The sequence below is a fragment of the Miscanthus floridulus genome, chromosome 19, assembly GCF_019320115.1.
Source record: "Miscanthus floridulus cultivar M001 chromosome 19, ASM1932011v1, whole genome shotgun sequence".
Lineage (NCBI taxonomy): Eukaryota > Viridiplantae > Streptophyta > Magnoliopsida > Poales > Poaceae > Miscanthus > Miscanthus floridulus.
In genome coordinates, this window is record NC_089598.1 from 98,997,948 (window position 1) to 99,019,534 (window position 21,587).

The 21,587-nt window shown below is 46.8% G+C and overlaps 1 protein-coding gene and 2 pseudogenes across 1 annotated transcript; 1 reads left to right on the plus strand and 2 right to left on the minus strand.

Moving 5' to 3' along the window:
• Positions 1–7,698: 7,698 nt before the first annotated feature.
• On the minus strand, positions 7,699–10,740 carry LOC136529210 (uncharacterized; annotated as a pseudogene).
• Positions 10,626–12,039, plus strand: LOC136529209 (uncharacterized). Its single transcript, XM_066522300.1, has one exon. The coding sequence runs from the start codon at positions 10,898–10,900 to the stop codon at positions 11,966–11,968; it is 1,071 nt and encodes a 356-aa protein (XP_066378397.1). The 5' UTR covers positions 10,626–10,897; the 3' UTR covers positions 11,969–12,039.
• A 2,483-nt stretch (positions 12,040–14,522) lies between these two features.
• LOC136526470 (pentatricopeptide repeat-containing protein At1g63330-like) lies at positions 14,523–20,842 on the minus strand (annotated as a pseudogene).
• Between the last annotated feature and the right edge of the window lie 745 nt (positions 20,843–21,587).

Below are 21,587 nucleotides of genomic sequence, written 5' to 3' on the forward strand. Positions count from 1 at the left end.
AGCGGCCAAGGAAACGAGGACGCGCCTATGGATTTCAATGACTGTGTTTCTAAGAATGAGCTCCGTGCCATTCTTGATGACAAGTTCAATGAGATCCTTCAACAAATCACCAATTTGGCCAAGAGGATTGAAGATGTTGAACAACGACATCCGGAACCATGTTCTAAAGATGATGATGATGATCTCTCTGAGGAGGACGATGGCGACGCGGAGGCTGAAGCTGAAGCTCAACGACGTGCTGAGGATGCACGTAACCATAATCGGTTGAACTTTAACCGACGCGGTATGGGAGGTAACAACCAAGGTAATAATGATCTTTTCTCTAAAACCAAGTTTAAGATACCTCCTTTTTCTGGTTCTGCTGATCCTGAAGCATATTTAGATTGGGAGATGGCTGTAGATCAAAAATTTAGCTCCCATCAAGTACTTGAAGAATATAGAGTTAGACTTGCTACTAGTGAGTTTACTAGTTTTGCTTTTTTCTGGTGGAATGATATTTGCAATAATGCTAATGCTAATGCTAATGCTCAAATACCTCAAACCTGGACTGTACTTAAACGACAAATGAAATCAAGATTTGTTCCTCCATACTATCAGCGTGATCTGTGATTAAAACTGCAATGTTTAAATCAAGGTAGTAAAACTGTTGAGGAATATTATCAGGAGCTTTTAATTGGTCTAGCACGTAGTAACATACAAGAGGACGATATGGATAAGTGTTCTAGATTTTTTGGAGGTTTACGTTGTGAAATACAGGATGTTCTTGACTATAAAGAATGGACTAGATTTTCCTAATTATATTATTATGCTATTAAAGCTGAAAGAGAAGTACAGGGACGACAACCTAGGCGATCCATGACTCCATCCGTGACTCCATCTGTTCCTTCACGTCCAACCGAGGTGAGTAAATTTTCTAATGTGCAGACACCACCAGCGCCTGTAAAGAAGAATTCTCCTATCATACCTTCTTCTAGTGGATCTGCTACACCTTCCTCTAGCAGCTCTTCTAAAGTTGTGTGCCACCGCTACAAGGGCATGGGACATATTGCTAAAGAATGCCCCAGCAAACGCACATATATTGCTACTAATGATGGTGGGTATGCTAGTGCTAGTGATGAAGAGAATGAATTTGCACTTGTAACTGATCTTTATGCAGATAAATTTGCGGATAGTGCTGAAGATCCTAATGAGGTAATTGATAGTGTGGCATGCACTAAAGACTACAAATCAATCCTTGTTCAGCGTGTTTTGAGTACACAAGTTGAGCCAGTAGACAAGCTACAACGCCATAATTTGTTTCAAATGTTCCTCATTGTCAATAATTTCCGTGTTCGTGCTATAATTGATGGAGAGAGCAGCAATAATTTAGCAAGTTCTGAGCTTGTCAAGACTCTTGGTTTATCTACACATGCTCTTCCACATTCATACCATGTTCAGTGGTTCAACAAGAGTGGTAAGGCAAAGGTAACACAATCTGCTCATGTGCAATTTTCTATCGGGTCATACCATGATTATGTTGATTTTGATGTCGTGCCTATGCAAGCTTGTTCACTTTTGTTAGGCCGCCCTTGGCAATATAATAATAATGTTGTACATCATGGTAGGCAAAATAGATATACTTTTATGTTTAAAGGAAAGACCATTGCTTTACTTCCTTTATCACCTGCTGAAATTGTGCAATATGAAAAGGAACTTGCTAAAAAGAAAAAGAAAGGCCATGATAAAGACTTTAGCAAACCAACAAATGAACCATCAAGTAACATGAAAGAAGTTTTATTTGCTCTTAAATTTATTCTTGTTGATCATGATAAACCATGTTATGCTCTAACTTGTACATCACCGATATGTCCACTTGGTCCTACTCCTAGTGCTATGCCTCTTGTTGGTACTAACCTTTTACAGGAGAAGGAGGACGAATTCCCAATAGGGAAGCCACCATGGCAGCCGCCATTGCGAAGGATGGGGTGCCAAGATGAACATCTTCTTCTGGAACCATCGTTGTTGTCATCCAATGGAGGAGACGATCTACTTCAGTCGAGGACGACTTCAATTCAAGAAAGGGAGGATCATGAGGACATCACTACTTCATCGCATACAAGCCAAGTAAAGGAGGACGTCCAGCATGGGCGTCCAATTCATCTTTTTCGTGGTGGAAGCCGAGTCCAACTCAAGTTCAAGTCTGGTTCGGGCTCCAAGACCAATCTGCCTTAAACTGGTCACCCAGGACGCATCCGGACTCCGTTTTCGATGATCCACATATGGATGGAAAGCTAATTTGATAAGAAAGTCAATCCAAGTGGTTTCACATCAAAAGCTCTTTGGAATCAATGGGAATCATCGAAACAAGTCAGCGTTCAGAATCTGTCAGGGTGCTGCGACACCAGTTTTTGGTCCGTTGGACCGTGTATCATGTTTGGGCCCATTAGGGGGCGCGTCCAGGGGGGTGACACCCAAGACTCTATAAATACCAGCCGTCGCTCTCCTTAGGGTTTGTGTTTTGTTTAGTTCTTGATTTCCTCGTGAAACAGACATCGTTTTGCTGCAACTATCGCCGCCAAGGCCGCTTGCTGTGAACTAGGGCCCTAGTTCTTGATCTTGTTCGCCTGTGGCGATTAGTCCTTTCGAATAAAGACTTGAACCCCTTCTCGTTATCATAAGCCTCATATTTATTTACAATTTCAGATTGCGTTCATCCCGTTCTTGCTTGTGTTCTCGATTCGCTTACAGGAAAGTCTTCTCGGCGAGGTCAATCGCGTTCGTGTGGTTGATAACCAATGGAGCAGTGGTGTAACGGTTGTGGGGGTCCGAATCAATCTTGGTTTGAAGCCTAGATCGTGAACGTCGAGTCTCCACCAATCGACGCTATCATACCTTTTGGAAGATCGGGCCTTGTCTACATCAGAAGGCTGGAGAAACCCTTCATGGATACATCCAACGCTTCTCCTGGCAGTGCAACGAGGTGCCCAACATCGTCGATGCCGATGTCATAGGAGCCTTCCTGTCTGGGACTACCTGTGAGTCCCTGGTTCACAAGCTAGGACATAAGGGTCTGCGAACCACCAAGGAGCTCCTCGACATCGCCATCAGCCATGCCTCGGGCAAGGAGGCGATCAGAGCAATCTTTGATCGTCTCAAGGGCAAGGCAAAGTGGGATGAGGACGCCGGCGATGGCGCCTCCAACCATCCCGGTAAGAAGAAGAACAAGCAGCGACACGAGGCCTTGCTCGTGGCCGCCGCTGACCGCATGGGGGGTCAAAAGCCCACCGAGGGTACCCCAGACCACTTTGAGAAGCTACTCGAAGGGCCATGCCCAAACCATGCTTTCCCCATGAAGCATCTATACAAGGACTGCGGACTCATGAAGTGGTTCTTGTCCGAAGGCTTCAATAAGGGAGGGCATAGGAAGGACCCTAAGTCGATCGTGGACGATGCCAAGGGGAGGGACAGCGGCTTTCCGATGCTGGATGGCTGCCTCATGATCTTCGGAGGGTCGACGACCTATGACTCCAAGCACCACCAGAAGCTCGTGCGCCGTGAGGTCTATACGATCGAGCCGGTCACACCTACCTTCCTCTGATGGTTAGAGTCTACCATAACCTTTGATCGGACCGACCATCCGAAGAGCATCCTGTAACTGGAGAGATATCCGCTCATGGTTGACCCGATCATCGGCATGAAGTGGCTCACCAAGGTACTTATGAATAGAGGTAGCGGCCTCAACATCATATACGCCGAAATGCTTGACACCATGAGCATCGACTGATCACGCGTCTGACCGATCAGAGCGCCTTTCCACCGCATCGTGCCTGGAAAGCAGGCCGTGCCGCTTGGGTAGATCGATCTGCCCATCACCTTTGGGCATCTATCCAATTATAGGACTGAGACCCTCACCTTCAAGGTGGTCGGGTTCCATGGAACCTACCATGCCATCCTAGGACATCCATGCTACGTGAAGTTTATGGTCATCCCTAACTACACCTATCTAAAGCTGAAGATGCCGAGACCGTGCGGGGTCATCACCATCGGCACCTCCTTCTAGCGCACCTATGAATGCGAGGTCGAGTGTTGCAATCATGCTGTGACAATCATCGCCTCCAAGGAGCTTGCGGCCATCGGGAAGGAGGTCGTCGAAGAAGCAACCGACCCCAAGTGGTCGGCTGGGTCTTTCGAGCCAGTGGAGGGCGCCAAGGAGGTCCTCATAGACCCTAGCGGCTCCATGGGCGAAGTGGTGCGCATTGGCACCACACTTTCCTCCGAATAGGAATGCGGGCTCGTTGGCTTCCTCTATGCCAATAGAGACATCTTTGCATGGAAACCCTCGGACATGCCGAGCATTCCGAGAGAAGTCACCGAGCATGCCTTGAAAATCAGGCTAGGCTCCAAGTCGGTGAAGCAGCGCATGCATCGCTATGACGAGGGGAAACGTAGGGCCATCAGCGAGGAGATCACGAAGTTGTTGGCGGCAGGGTTCATCAGGGAAGTATACCACCCAGAGTGGTTAGCCAATCCTATCCTTGTACGAAAGAAGAGTAGGAAATAAAAAATGTGTGTTGACTACACGGGTCTCAACCAAGCATATCCAAAGGATCCCTTTCCTTTGCCATGCATAGACCAAGTAGTCGACTCTACCTCAGGGTGCGAAACCCTTTGCTTCCTTGATGCATACTCCGGGTACCATCAAATCGCAATGAAGGAGTCCGACCAGCTCGCGACATCTTTCATCACCCCGTTTGGATTGTTTTGCCACGTCACAATGCCGTTCAGTTTGAAGAACATAGGGGCTATGTACCAGCATTGTATGCTCAAGTGTTTCAGAGACCTCATTGGGCAAACCGTTGATGGCAGCGGCAACTTCGCTCTATGGCAAACAAGGGTCAAGGATTTGCTGGCTCAGCAAGGGGTCCTGAAGGGTTTGCGGGAGAAGAAGCTGGACAAGATAGATGATGAAGACTGGAAGGAGATGCAGTCGCAAGCAGCCGCAACCATACGACTGTGTGTCTCAGATCAGGTCATGTTCTATGTCATGGATTTAACCTCACCAAAGGAAATCTGGGACAAGCTGACCACTCAGTACATGTCCAGGACACTGACCACCAAGTTGTATCTGAAGCAGAAGTTGTATGGGCTAAACATGATGCAAGAGGGGTCAGATCTAGTGGAGCACTTGAACGTCTTCAATTAGTTGGTTGCTGATCTAGCACGTAGAGAGGTAACTGTTGATGATGAAGACAAGACAATAATTCTTTTGTGCTCTTTACCACCATCCTATGAGCATGTGGTTACCACACTGACATATGACAAGGAAACAATCAAGATTGAGGATATTACTGCAGCGTTGCTTGCTCAAGAACAGAGGAGGAAGAACAATGCAGTGGAAGTACCTCAAGCTGAAGGTTTGCTGGTCAGTGAGCCTAGCAGGAGGAAGGTGGAGGCCAAGAGCAAGAGAAAGAAGAAGGTGCAATGTTTCAAGTGCGGAGATTGGGGACATGTCAAGGAGTGTCTAGGAAAGAAGGAGGCAAGTGCTAATGTTGCAGCATCAGTGGGTGACTCGGACAATGACAGTAATCTTCTCTAGTCGGTTGAGAGGATGGCATTTGTGGCTATACAAGTTGCAAGGGTGTAGTGCCGTAGGTGGAGTCACTGGGATGGAGTTGCATGGTAGCAAGGTTTCCTGAGGCGCAGGTTTGAGGCCAAATCAAACTCGTCGGGCTGCTCTTCGTGAAGCAGCAAAGTCAACAACTCAAGTCCAAAGTACATGGTTGTTCGCGTATGACAAAGCTTCAAGGTGGTGAAATATTCGCCAAGGTGGATTGTTAGAAATGTGTCGAATATTTATTTGTACTAATGGGGTTATGGTGGACTTATGTTGTAATTAGCAGTATAGGGTTAGGTGAGCTAGGTGTTGGCTCTTATAACCCAGCCCCTCTATAAAAGGAGGAGGGGGCTGTACTTGTAACCCACCACTCGAGAGTAGCAACACAAAGGTGACAAGCTCGCGGGCCGGGGTGGGGGGGGGGGGGGGGGGTTGTTGCCGGCGCCCCGGGCGTCCGGTGTCGTGGTTTCGGGGAGGAGCGCCCGTAAGCATGCCCCGGGGACGTAGGCTTCGGCCGAACCTCGTTACCAAACATTGAGTCTCCTGTGTGGTGTGTGCGATCTCTCATGAGCATCTCGTCTAGGTAGATTCAAGCAATCGCTTCCATATTAAAGACCGATATCACAACACCAAAGCATGTGGAGCAAAGCCAACGGAAAGATGCATAGAGGCCCAGCAAGATGTAGGACCTCCTTAGGCGTTCGTCGTTCTTTGCTTCCCTCTCTTCAGTTGATTTAGGGCTCGGTCTAGTTCTTTAATGACTATTACTAGTGTATTAACATCAGTTATGTCTACGCATGTATAATGAGGTGTAATCATCAATATTGGGTAAGAGCAATTTTTTCCTCCTACATGTGCGAAACTGTATTGACGTAGTTATATCTGTTGTTTAGCCGTGCTCCATGTCACCCACAAAGCGATTCTTTTTTTTTAAATAATGGTAGGAGCTCCGTCTTTCAATTAAGAGAAATATAATTGACCAGTTTATAAGGAAAATCAGGTTTGAAAACCTCTTATAGGCGCAAATTAAAACATAGAAAATATCCACCACTTAGAATATCGTAGCCCCGACGACTAACCACGAGGCCCATTTGGCCAGGCTCCACTCAGCTCTGGCTCTCACCCTGTAGCACTGTGCAGTCACTGTAAAGGAGCCAGGCGGAGCCACCCTACGCAGCTCCGGCGGCTCCTCTTCATTTGCTGTTGTTTCGAGACGGAGCCGGAGCCATTTCCCCAAGAGCTACAGGCATGTACAGGATCCTACAGTGCTCTAAAGTGCCATGGCAGAGGGAGCCGGAGCCATCCGAGCCGCACCAAACGGCCCCTAGCTCCAAATGTGCTACCCCTCCCACAGACACCTGCCCATTCGGGCATCAGTGTCGACGAAAACATATTACTTCGATTTGGTTCTTTGCAGACCAAGATAGGATCGATATGAGAGTGTCAGCGACGTGGTCAGTCAAACTGACAGGCAAATCGACAGGAATAGAAGTTAGCTGAAAGAATTTGCAAGGTCCTTGCCAGTTGCCGTGGACCTCACCGACAAGATCACTAAAACAACTGCAACTCTAGCACGAAGGCAGCTCGAATGCTCAATTATATGGACCACGATGGAGCATGTACCAGAGCAGACATGCATTACACAGGTGGTAGGATCAAAAGAAACGTCAACAGGACGTACCTTATTCCTTGCTAAACTCAATTCTCAAGTCTACGTCTCCGAGTGATAGCATCTTAAGAAAAATTGAACAGCATGACTATAGATTCAATAATCCACATGGAAGAAACCAGAGGCTACTGGTAGCAGTTTTCACTTTTCATTCCGTGCCTCCACCACGGAAGCTCGTCAGGACAAGATAACCTTACCACCAAGCCCCAGCAGTCCAGCACAAGCAAATGAAGCACTGGACGGGGCATGTAGCTTTCCAGATTAGACAACTGTCTGAAGGGGCCAGGGGAGAAGTTCCAACTCGTGAACACAAAACAGACACACGATTAAGCCCAAGATGGTGTGTCTTATCCGGTGTCTTCTCAGGAAAACACATACCACATCTGCAATGCACGGCTCAGAAGCCCTTATCTGAAGCACTACCCAGCGAGACAGAAGTCTTGAAACAAAACCTTTAAGAGCGTACTGAAGTTTGTTTCAGGTTTTTATGTAAAATTGTGCTACACCAAAGAAGCATTCCAAAAAGAAGTTTGTCACCAACATCCTAAATAGATGGGTGCTAAATATATACAAAATAAAACTAGGATGACGAGGCCTGTTTCAGAAAGAACTGCAGGGTTCTGTTGCTACTTTTTATGCACAGATTAGTTTAAACTTCGGCAGCACCTAACGAGGACAGGTGGAAAAGAAATTCAAATGAGGGAGGTACAATGTTATGTTGATCGATACATTGCATAACAGCTATTCCTTTTTTTTACTGCAGATTCTATGCATCAACGTCCATATCTTGTATCCCTACATCCACAGAAGAAGCATATGAAAAGAGTCAGATTCGAAAATTGAATTGAATTTTATCAGAGTTCCATTAAAAGATGCAAATACTATCAACAGATAATGCTGATTCTATAGAAAAGATCTAAATATTCCCTCAAGGGTGTAAACAAAATTCCAGCATTTTTGGGTGATGCATACCTAAACAACATACATTAAACTTCTACCCCACGAAAATGCAAGACAGAATAAATATTGTGATCCAGATGAAGCATTCATCATGCACATTAACACCAGCAGGTGCAACAGGAAACATGACAAAGAGTAAGATATGATTAAATATATGTATACATATAGCTGGACAGCTCAGGTAGGCATCATAGATGTATGACGAGAACAAAAAAAAGCATGCTTATGCTTGTCTTTCATGTTTCGTATTGTAGATCATCTGTGTTAAGAATTTTATTTGGTTTATTTGGAATAGCATGAGAACGTTGTGCAACTGTGTGTGTTTTCTCTTTTTGAAGGACCCTTGGTTCTTAGTACTACACATTTGTAATAGAATACTCCAACAGATGCGAGGAAAATTGAAAAAAGATTACTTCTGCATACCTGTAATGGAAACTAGCCATTCTTCCAGGTTCTGCAATACTAGGAATAGCCCCTATGACTATGTATTCATCATCAGTTTCATCAAATATAATTTCCCTTAATTCAACCGATTGTGTTGGAACCTCGAGATTAAAATTTTCCAGATTAGCCTGGTTCCCATTCCTCCTTCCACTGCCTCTTCTTTCTTTCTCTTGCTCTTGCTCTTCTACGATTTCTTGAAAATCTTTTTTTTTCTCGAATACGCAAAAGATTTGCGTATCATTGTAATTAGGAAGAAGAAGAGTTTAACCATACACACGACGCGCTTCTAATGAGCGCCCTAGGAGGTCTTTGACTGGACCTTCCTAGGTGACTGTTTCAAACTTGGATATTACATAAAAGTAACAACCGAACTACGAGCAGCGCAGTGACCTACGGAGCTTTGCGTCTCCGCTAATGGCCACGCGACTCTGTTCCGTCATCCGAGAAGAGCCTTGTACCAATCGTAGCAGCGGTCGCCGGGAACAGCTCTTCCAGCGCTTGCACTTCGCTTGACGTCCAGTTCCTTGCGAAAAAAGTCGTCGTAAGCTCTCTTGGACGCGGATGAGATCGGACCTGCCGGCGGTGCAAAGCCCATCCTCTGCATAAGGAGCACCTCGCCCCGCTTGGAGATCGGAATGTGCGCCAGCGGCTGAGCGGCAATCCGTCTGCTCCGCTTTGGCATGGGTTGCCCTATGGTTGGCACCTTCTGCCTAGGTGGGCTGGCGATTAGAGGCGGCATTTCTTGAAAATCTTGAAGATGCCTTGCAGAATATACATGACCACCAGTTCATTCTAACCCTGCGGAAAACTTCATAGTCCTCACCAGTGTCATCATCCCCATACTGAATCAGTCTCCCAGAACTTGTGCATGTATTGTGCTCAAGACATCTACAATATCAGTAGGTTGCTGGAAATTCTCCCAATCAACTTGCCTAGCAGGATGCCAGGATCAATCTCTGAAGGGCGTGAATCTGGATGCTTTTGTTGCGTGTGCTTCTGAAGCTCATTGAAGTTACCAACAAACATGCAGCACTCCTCTTCACAGCACCTTTTCTTCTGATTAAGATGCAGCTGAATCTCACCAATAACAATCCACCCAATAACATCACCTCTACACAGAGGGCAGCTGGGGCTGTTGTTTGCATTAGATGGCACAATATGAAAAATGCTATCAAGAGGAGGCACAGCTAAAGATGAAACTTTCACATTGGATGGCAGTTCATATGCAAATATAAATCTCTCAAGACAGTTTGAGCGGGTCTGGTCTGTATCACAAACAAACGGCCTGCATCCTTTCTCATAAGACGTGCATCTCAGTAGGACTGCATTGTGAGGGTACATATCTATGCATGATATTACAGTTGAAGTCCATTTTCACATCAATATTTGAAAAAAAAAAACAGAGTTAGTAAATCTATGCTAGTACTAATGGTACTGCAAGTCCCTTTTCTAAAATTCTTTTACATAAATTAAGTTGTGAGAGAAAAGAATGAGTGGTTACTGATACAGAATAAGAGGATGCGACTCTCGGGGATAGGAACATTAATTTTGGACTAAAGCCATAAAGAGTGCTCAAATGAGAATGCCCTGTGGATGATCAAATGAGAAGATTAGCCTAGATATCAGAGATATAAAAAATATACAGATTTCATTTATCTAATTCAAAGTCACAAGTAGCTGAACAATGTTGATCCATATACCTTAGTGCAATATGTACTATTGAGAGGAGAAAAATCAAATCATAGAAGCATACCAGTTTGGGCAACAATCTTAGGCTGGTCTATGGATGATGATGTCTCTACAACCGCCACAATTTTCTTGCAAAACAGTAGCCGCAGAAAACAAAATCAGAATGAATGGAACGAAACAAGTTGGGTTTGCTTGGCCGCAATCAATCACAGCAAGACAAGGGAATCACACTCCGCATGAATTAGTACCAGAGGGGAAGTGCGGAGGCACACGTCGTGGTGCGTGCGGCCACCGGTGGTGGCGCTGGATCTGGCGGCACCTCAGGCTGACGGCATCAAACACAGAGACGGGGAGGCGGATTCCGTCTCCGCTGGCACTGGGGTAGGGAACCATCGAGTTGTCGTCTGCGAGGAGGATGGCGGCGGCTGTGTCGCGTCAATCCCGGTTGGATGGGCACCCGTCCGGTGGCGAGGATCCCCGATGGCGAAAACTAGAGGCATGGCTCAGCTCAGCTGGAGGAGGACGGAGATGCTGATGGGGCAATGGCCGATGGATCTAGCGCTCCCAGCCTCCATCCTGGCCCGGTGCAGTGCCGCCTTCACCAAGTATGGCGGTGTGTATGTACTGGATTTTTTTGGAGAAAAAAAATAAGCATTTTTTTTTACGTCGAGTCGGATTCGATTTTCCGGAAACGCGTCCACACACCCAGTCGGACTCGATCCCACCACCTCATATATTCCGGTGTTCAGCTCCTTCTTCCCAACTCGAATCTCGCAAGGTTACGCACCTACGCTGCTTGCCCGCATCCCGCCGCCGCCATGGCCAACGAGGAGAGCGGGAGCCCCCTCCGACGCTGGAGGCCGTTCTACAGCACTTTCGGCGCCATCGACGAAGCAATCGAGGCAGCCGGCCACCCGCGCGCCGCGTTCCGGGAGGTGAGGGTCCGGATCGTCCAGCTGCTTCGCGGCGCCGTGCACGACGGCGTAGCCGAGCAGCTCTGCGCCGCGCTCGACGACACCATGGTGGAAGCGCTCGATACTCTGCGGGTGGCGCCCGTCCCGCACAGCGCGCTGGCGTCCACCGACCTCGCAAGGGCCGTCGGCGCGCTCGGGAAGCACGGGTCGGCCCGGATCCGTACCCTCGCGGGCGACGTCGTGCGCGGGTGGAGCACAGCCATTGACGGAGCTACAGCTACAGCAGAGAAGGAGCTCGACAAGCTCTCTGATGATCGGATCCCACGCCAGGTCATCTCTACAGCAGTCAAGAAGCCGGTCGACGCTGAAAGCAAGAAGACGGAGGCCAAGAAGCCGATTGTCACTCAAAGCGAGAAGATCGAGGCTAAGAAGCCGGTCGCCGCTCAAAGCGAGAAGATGGAGACCAAGAAGCTGATCGTCACTCACAGCGAGAAGATGGAGAATACTAAACGGAAGCTACGTGAGGGTTACGAAGAAGCCAAGAAGATCAAACGTCTTCACACGATTCAGAAGATCGAGGATAAGGAGGCGCCAAAGCTTTTGGAGCAAAGCCAACGGAAGATGCATAGAGTCCCAGCAAGATGTAGGACCTCCTCAGGCGTTCGTCGTTCTTTGCTTCCCTCTCTTCAGTTGATTTAGGGCTCGGTAGTTCTTTGATGACTACTATTAGTGTATTGATGTCAGTTATCTCTCTGTATGTATAATGAGATGCGATTATGACTACTGGAAAAAGAGCAATTTTTGTCCTGCTACATATTGAAGCGAAATTCGATATTGTTTGTCATGTTTACTCCAAAGGCGCATGCATGCATCATTTAGCACATAAAAGTGTCATATTATTCTAGACGCGCACGACGTATAACACATATACATGCTGAAAAAAGACTCAGTACAGGTTTTGTTGAAACAGCGCTACTCAGACGTTAGCTGAAAGATAGGATCGATATGATAGTATCAGCGACATGGTCAATCAAACTGACAGGCAAATCGACAGGAATAGAAGTTAGCTGAAAGAATTTGCAAGGTCCTTGCCAGTTGCCGTGGACCTCACCGGCAAGATCACTTAAAACAACTGTAGTTCTAGCACGAAGGCAACTCCAAAGCTTAATTCTCTACAGGTGGAGCATGCACTACCAGACATGCATTACACAGGTTAGGGTCAAAAGAAACGTCAACAGGACATATCTTCGCTGCTCATCTGAAATCTCAACACGTCTCCGAGCGATAGCATCTTAAACAAATCAATTAAGCAGCATCACCATGGATGATCGCCAAATGGACAAGCGGATGGGTGAGGCAGCCCTCGCTTGCCTAGGTGGTCTGCTGTCCAACATAGATTGTTGATAGCCAGCCATATCCCATATGAAAATTTTGCAGCGAAGCTGAGCCCAACTTCGCCAAATTCTTGAAGGAAAGAAACTGACAGATCCCTCAAAAGAGGCAGCATATGCAGATTTGCTGTTGTATGTTCCAGATTGGGAGAATTTCCAACGATATTGATCCTTAACATCGGGTTCCACTTGATCCCAGATTAACAAATATTCAATGAGAATCTGTACTGTTAAGGCCCCCTTGATATCATCCACCCAGCTTCTGTGATGGAGCGGCTGAGCTACTGTCCGGCATTTAGCGACCCTTTTTGGAATCAACTGGATCAAATTTGGAGCCAACTCAGCAATGGAGTACCAGAGCCACCGATCCGACCAGAAGCGAGTAGATTCACCATTGCCAATCACATGATCCACAACCACATCAAACAGAGCCTGTGCATTTCTTGGAACTTGAATTGGGAGTCCAGCCCAAGGTCTTGTTGTTTTCTGAACCCAAAGCCACCGGATACCGCCCAACCAAAAGTCTCAAGATTGTGTATACCCAAACCACCAGATTGCAAAGGCATTTGAACCCTTTGCCAAGCCACAAGACAATTTCCTCCATTAACTTGTTCTTGACCTTTCCATAGAAAACCTCCGCGTTTCTTGTCAATATTGCTTTAGTTACTCACTTAGGCCAGTCTCAGTGGGGGTTTCATCTCCCAGTTTCCAACACACTCATATTTTGGAAACAGTGCCGAAGAGTTTTATCCCCATGAAACTCTCTCTACTCCCATGAAACTTTTATCTTCTCTCTCTTCATCAAGACAGTGCCATGTCAACATATTTAATGCTCATGAAACTCTATGAAATCCCCATTGAGACTGGCCTTAGGGAGGTCAAGGGCAGTCATGAGATAAATGGGAGTAGCAGTTAACACCACTCGGACCATTATGAGATACCCAGCCCGGTTTAATAAGGATGCCTTCCAACCTGGGAGATGATCTGCATCCTTGTCAATGAGAGGTAAGAATTCCGTCTTAGTAGGCTTTCGCAAGGAGAGAGGAAGGCCTAGATAAGTGCATGGGAAATCCTTGACTGGGCATGACAGAATTTCTGAAGTGAGCAACAAATCAGTTTCAGAACAATGAATAGGAGAAACTGAACTTTTTGCCAAATTTATTCGGAGACCAGAGGCGTGCCCAAAATAATCAAGGATGAGTTTGATGGTCTGAAGATCAGTGCAGGATGGTCTCAGAAACATCACAGCATCATCCACAAAGAAAGAAACCCGGTGACTGACATGGTACATGGCAAGCGGCTGCAAGAGATGAGGCGACGGGAGCATTCCAGTTCTGCTGAACAGCATCCAGAAAGCCAGGGATTTTTGTCCAGAAACTTCCGAAATGAAAAAGCCGTTTGCCTTTTGTGCTAACCTTCAAACCGAGAATAAGAGGGCAATGATCAGAAACAACTGAGGCGGTGCTCTGCAGAACAGCATCAGGGAAAATGTCCTCCCATTCTGAGCAACAGAAAGCCCGATCCAACCTAACAGGAGTTGAAGACCTTTCATTTGACCAAGTATATTTGCGTCCCAGGAAGGGGATTTCCTTGACTTCGAAATCATCTAAGAATCATCGAAATCGTCCATCAAAGCTCTGTCCAGATTACCAAAGATGAGAGATCAATTTACTGAGGGGGTCCACGCATTGAGCATCTGCGTTTTGCAAATAAATAAATGAATAGAAATTGGCAGGCCTACATCTACAACATGAAGAACTGCTTGTTTTCTGGTTGATCAAAGGCATCACCAAACTCAGTAGTCAGTAGCACTAATGCATCTGGAAATCAATTGATCAGAATGAAGCTGAGAAATAGTAGTTATTTTTTGTCTTGATCACGCAGTAGAGCTATGTATCTTTGTATCAAAGAGAGAAAAATGGGAAACAATCCCATACAATACAAGGCAATCCTATAGTTGGACAACAAACGAAATCAGTTAACCAAACTAATTACACGGGTATGTTCCTTCTCTGATTATCAATTCTAGCATCATTGTTATGCAGTTGCACTCTTTGCATTACTCACAGACACAGCCTCCTCTCACCATCCACCAGTAATACCTGAACCAGAAGTGCAGGACCAGGACCACTAAACAGATTAACCTAAAGCTGCACAGGCATATAGTTTCTGATTTGCAGTAAGAAGAAAGCAGACAGATTCTATGGAGTGAACTAATCCGTTCAAACTATTATCTATCAAAAAGGGGTTCATAAATTTGCAGTCTTTAGTTATTCTGCATTCACAGCTTCCTGACTATTACAAACCGAATTACAGAATTTGCTTACCTTTTGTAACCACTGGTAAGACAGCATAGTATCAAACACTTTATTGTATTCTTGGATGAATCCTGATGAGTGAAGACTATTTAAGAGTGTCATGCACTGATCCTCAGAAGGACAAATACCCATCTCTTTCATTTCTTTTAGCAAATTTAAAGCTTCAATCAGTTTGCTCTTCTTGCAAAGGCCATCCAATAAAGCAAGATAAGATGTGCAGCCCGCAATAGCACCTTTTGCAACAAGAGCATCATGTAGCATCAAAGCCTTATCCAAATAGCCTTGTTTGCAATGAACCTGGATCATGTTATGTACCACATCTCGAGGAACTAGTCCTTGATTTATCATGTCTGTAAACAATGAGGACAAATGATCTGTATCACGATGTGAAGCATTCTTCTGTTGCAGCTCAACAAAAATTGTATGCGCTTCACTGAGTTTCCCAGCCTCACCGAGTCCACTCACAATATTTTCGACAGTCAGCAGGCTAGGTACTATGTCTTTGTCCATCATCACATGGAGAAACTTCACAGTTTCCTGTAATTTTCCACGTTTACAGAAGCCATGGACCAAGGTGTTGAAAGAAGAAATACTTGCATATCGCCGAACAATCATTTCCTCAGTTATAAACAGAGCTTGTTGAAGGTCTCCGGAGTTTGAGCAGCCAGCAGCAAGCACACTATAGACAAAAGCATCTGGAGTTACCCCATCTGTAAGCATTTCATTATACAGATCATCACGGATATCACCAGCTCTGCAGTATCCATCCATCAAAGTTGTATATGTCACACAATTTGGGAGTAATCCCTTACGTGATATGCTATTGAAGATATTACGGGCATGAGAAATATCATCATACTTACAAAACCCATCGATCAGGGCATTATAGCATGAAATACCAGGCTCTATACCTTTTTTAGCCATCTCATCAAGAAGACCAACAGCTTTCTCCATGTCAGCTGCCTTGCAAAAACCAGATATCAAGGAACCATATATAAGCGAATCAGGAACTAATCCATTCTTCTCAATCACTGAGAGAACACTAACAGCAGCTTGCATATGTCCAGAGCTGGGCAGATTGTGAATCACGATTCCATATAAACGGTTGTCTGGCATTAACCCCTTTTCTAACATGGATTCAAGAGTAGAGGAAACCTTTTCAAGATTGTCTGATTTGAAGTAAGCTTCTAGGATGTGGGCATAGATAAAATCCTTGGGGTTTAGTCCACTGTTTCGCATCTGATGGAGTAACTGTTCAGCCTTTTCTAGATCCCCAGTCATACTATAGCCATGAATCAGACCATCATATGTGAATTCATTAGGATGAAACCCTTTCTCCAGCATCTGGTCGTAGTACCCTATGGCTTCATCCATCTTTCCCACCTTAGACAGTCCAATTATAAGAGAATTGTAGCAGTACAAATCAGGGGTTAAGTTTGCCCTGGTCAGCTTTTTGAGAGTTTCACAAGCCAATGAGAAACTACCTTCCCTGCAATAGCCTGAGATAAGAGGTGCATAAACAAACGCATTGGGCTTTAAACCATCTGCAATCATTTGCTCAAGGAGACCACTTGCTCTTTCTCTTTCTGATTCACCAATTTGGCATAGCCCGTTGATGATTATGCTGTAAGTGTATACATTAGGTGAAATACCACTATTCCTCATTTCATTAAGCAGTGAAAAAGCTTCTTCTTTGGAGAAAATTGAATATTTGACACCCAATCCGGGCGCATGTGAATATTTGACATCCAATTCGCGCGTCGTTGAAAATTTAACACTCTGGCTGCGAATTCGTTGAAAACAGGGGTTTTCTCCTCCTTTTCTCCATTTAACATTTTTTTCCAAGGCAACGTACGAACGCATCTCTCTCCCGTACTCATTTTTCGTCGGCTTTGTTCGTCACGCCGCCGCCGCTTTCTTTGTTCTTCACGCCGCCGCCACTGGGTGCCGGAAGAGGCACTGCCGCTGGCTGGGCGCGCGCGGGGCCAGGCTGGTCGCGGGGCCGGTCGCCGGTGCTGGACGAGCCGGCCATGCGTGCGCGCGGACGGTTGCCGGTGCTGGGCGCCGGCGCTAGCCAAAGCCCGCCGTCTTCGGCTCCACCGCTGATGGAGGCCGTCGGCGCAGGCCAGAGGCGCCACAATGGTCGAGCAACAGCAGGCCAAGGTACTTTGGTCATTCAGCGTGGGCTTGGAAAGCAAAAGAAAAAAGAAAAAATGTTAAATGGAGAAAAGGAGGAGAAAACCCCTGTTTTCAACGAATTCGCAGCCAGAGTGTTAAATTTTCAATGAAGCGCGAATTGAATGTCAAATATTCACAGGCGCCCGGATTGGGTGTCAAATATTCAATTTTCTCTCTTCTTTGTTATGCTGTCGGAGATGACCTTCAATGATCAGATTATAAGTCATAGTGTCAGCCATATAACCAATCTTAGCCATTTGCTTCAGAATCCTGGAAGCCCCGCCCATCTGCCCCAGTTTACAGAGATCCCGGATGAGATTGTCATAGGTGATCTTGTTCGGCTGCACCCCAGCAGCAGACATCTCCTTGACTATCTTAAAAGCTTCATCTGCATTGCCCTGCCTCATGAACCCATCAATCAGAGTTGAATAAACAACCACGTTAGGCATCAACCCAGCACAAGACATCTCGTCCAGCAAGCACTTTGCCTGATCCGGCCTGCCACGCTTGCACAGACCGTTAATGATTGCGCCATAAGCAGGGGCGGATCCAACGGTGGGGCGGGGGGCTCGAGCCCCCCTACCCATACCGGAGCAGTGGACCCCCTGTGGAGCACCTATGAATTTTTAGGCAAAGTTCTATAGTGTAGGGGGGCTAAGACTTAAGATTGAGCAGCAGTGTTGTTCAGCCCCCTGAAATATTTTCTGGATTCGCCGCTGGCCATAAGTGAACCCATCTGGAACCAGCCCATAATCCTCCATCTCATATTCTCCTTCTTGTATCCAAACGCCTCTTCAACGGCTCCAGTTCTGCACAGACCACCAATCAATGTATTGTAGGTCACTACATTCAGGCTACATCCTGTCTCACGCATTTCCTCAACCACCTTCTTGGCAGACTCAAGTCCCGGACCTTGCAGTACGCCTCGATCAGCGTCGAGTACGTGTAGACATCGGGCGAAATCCCGGCGCCGTCCATGAAACCGCGCACCTTCCAGAGCAGATCCAGGGCGTCAGCGCGCAGCAGGTCCTTGAGCAGCCCGTTGCAGCAGCGAAGGCTGGGCGCCAAGCCGAGATCTTTCATCAGCAGGACAACCTCGGCGCTTTCCCGGACCCTCCCGATCTTCTTCTAGGTGTCGACGAGCACGTCGAGGACGACAGGCCGGCGATGCTGGTCGGAACCGGAGAGCGCGCGGTGGACGGAGCTGAGGACGAGGGGAGGGGTCTGAATTTTTTACAATTTGACTCTTTTTTTTCGAGAGTTTCTCACAAATAGGCTCCTGATGAAAAGAATTTAGGAAATTGATCCTTAGCTCGGCGCCATTGATGCTAGCGCCGAGCTCCCGGGTACGGTCGGTGACCTGCCAGGGGGCTCGGCGCCTCTCCAATCCCCATTTGTTAAGCCCAACATCGATCGGGTTACAAATATCGCGCTGTCTAGCAAACTCACGCATATTTTCTTTGTGATGTTTAACGAATATGTTGACGTAGTCAGGTCCATATCACATCTTCCGTGCAATTAGTCGCCTCTTCTTCAGTTCATCCAAGAACTTAGCTTGACCATCATAACATTTCCAACCGCATTTCCTAATGCTCTGTTCAAAAGAAATATTATATCATATATATCTTAGCAAAACAAACAAAATACGATTTCATGTTTACTAGAAAAATAATGAACCTCATCATACTCAATCATATGGCCGCAATAATGGCATATTCCAAGCTCTGAAGGGACTAGGCCATAGTTGGATTTTACACCACATTCGCACATGACAGGAGGTGCTTTATAGATTACCCTTTCTTTCTTCTTTTCCTTAACCCTCCGCGGTTCTTTCGGCCATTGATTCTTAGGACCATACAACCACTCCTTGAAACGACACTTCACCATTGAAAACACCTAAATAATGAGACATTAGTACATGAATACATACAGCTCAAGATTTCAACACATACACTTTGCACTTACTTCATGGTTGTTTGGACACACAAACTCCAACGTATTCTTAGGGTTTATCACAGCTCGATCCCTACAATCGCACAGAAGAGGTTTCTCGAGTCGTCTAACTGTGGCTAGGTGCTTCTCCTTAACCGTCATTGGCGGAGGGTTAGGGGGGTGGAACCCACCGTTTGAAGTGCTCACGTGGATGTCTCCCTCTAAACCAATCGTCGAAAAAGAGGTACCTAGGATCAAACTTGTCTGCACCAACGATCCACTAAAAGAAAAAGCACCTCTCATGGTCCTACACAACGAGATTCCAACAAAATATTAGTACCATACTTACACAAATAAAGAAAACAGATAGTGCAAATAATTTCTTACATTAAACCGACTACATGTGTAGATGCAACACGCGGCTGTGTCCGGATGTTTCGATTAAAAAACATGGGCCGGGAAACCACAGTCACAGTTAGGGACAGGAAGGTCAGGAGGGACGGGGGCATCTTTGCTAGACGCGTCGGGGTATAATTCTCGAGGACGACCCCGTTTTCGCCAAAACTCCTCCCGGAACATTTCTTGCATCTAACAAAACAGATGTAATTTAACAAACATAAATCAAAACATCACAAATAAATATCAATGAGAACCATAACTACAATACAACTAATTTCGTTCTAAGAACCGAAAGCAGTTAACATTAAACCCTAAACCTAGGGTTTCTCATTTGATCCACAACAATGAACCCATAACATAACTACATGCGCCTAGGTTCGCTAACTTTTTCCACGCCTTGGAATCAACCTACGGCTGTATAATATATATATTGAGGGATACAATAAAACCCTAAGTGATGACGATTTTTAGGTTCAAAAATCCGACTAATATATACCGAATCGATGCGAAAAAACAAGGAGGTGAGCGAGGATACCTTGCTCTCGAAGATCTACGGATCAAATCAAGTTTTTCAAGGTCCAATATATCGATTCGTGAGGTAGGGTGAAGTGGGGAGAGAAAGAAGAGGAAGAACGCTCGGGCAAGAAGGTTGGGCCGGGGTTAAATGTAGGGAGCTCGGCGTCACTCACTACGGCGCCGAGCTCGGCGCCAAGATCTACGGCGCCGAGCCCCCTGGCAGGTCACCGACCGTGCCCAGGAGCTCGACGCCAGAGACGGTGGCGCCGAGCTCGGCGCCAGCATCAATGGCGCCGAGCTAAGGGTCCATTTCCTGAATTCTTTCCGCCAGGGGTCTATTTGTGAGAAACTTTCAAAAAAGGGACAAATTATAAAAAAATTCGGGAGAGGGGTGGGGTAAGCGCAGATCATCTGGTCGAGGAGCCCGTTGGCACGCGCGCGCGAGGTGGAGCATGTTGAGTACGACTAGAAAGAGAGGATGCGAGGATTGTTTGTGAGCTGTTTGACGTATTGGGTCATCGGTATTGCTTGATGCGGCAGCGCAGCTGCAGCAAGCCTGAGAAACACCACCACGGACCCAAATCGAAGACTCATTTCATAATTTAGGTCACGCGCAGTAAAAGGATCACGCACCAAAAACTCGCATTCTCTGACAGCCTACCCAAAAGCCCGTCCCTCTCTCCTCACTCTCTCTCCCCCGCGCTGCTCGTTCCCATCCCTCTCTCCCTCTCTACCCCGGCGCCGCCCGTCCACTCTCTCCTCACTCTCTCTCCCCCGCGCCGCCCGTTCCCGTCCCTCTCTCCCTCTCTACCCCAACGCCACCCGTCCCTCTCTCCCATCCCTCGTTGAGCATGGCGTACCTCCCTCCCGGATCCGGAGGGTCGCAGACGAGGAGGACCCCGGATCCCCGCCCTCGATGGCCGTGCCCTGCTCCCTGCCTCGCCGCAGTACCCGTTGGCCACACCCCGAGGCGGACCTCGCCGCGTCGGCTCCCCGCCGCAGTCCGCCTAGCCGTGCCTCGCCGCGCCCCGCTCCTACGTGCCCACCACTACGACGCCGGAGATTTGCGTTGGTATCTCTCGACGACGTAGATTTGCGTTTCGGCAAGCATCGTATGCAAAATGGGTGAGATGTTTAGGTCTTTTTGTTGGAGCGTTGTTTTTTATAGGCAAAACACCGTGAATGGCCTATTTTGCATTTGGGTCATGGTTTGCCTGCTTTGTTGTAACAGTCTTACAGACTTAGATTTGCACAGATGATGCTCTGATGCCATTTGGTGATACTGAACATCTAGGATCAGTTATTAGGCAGGGAGGCGGTTGCCTTTGTCAGGCTAGTTCTGTACCTCTTGACGGTTTACTTGCATTCTGCTAGTACTCCTACAAGCCCCGTTTCCTTCGCTGAAAAAACAAGCTGAAACATTATTCCGGCTGATTCGTTGTGAGAGAAAAACACTCTTCCGCCTGAAAAGACAAGCCAAAAAATACGGATTATAAGACAAGCGAATAGGGCTACGATAACCCAAGCTTCAGTGCACTGATATTGGCAGAATATGCGTCCCCTTGTATATCTGATACATTTCAG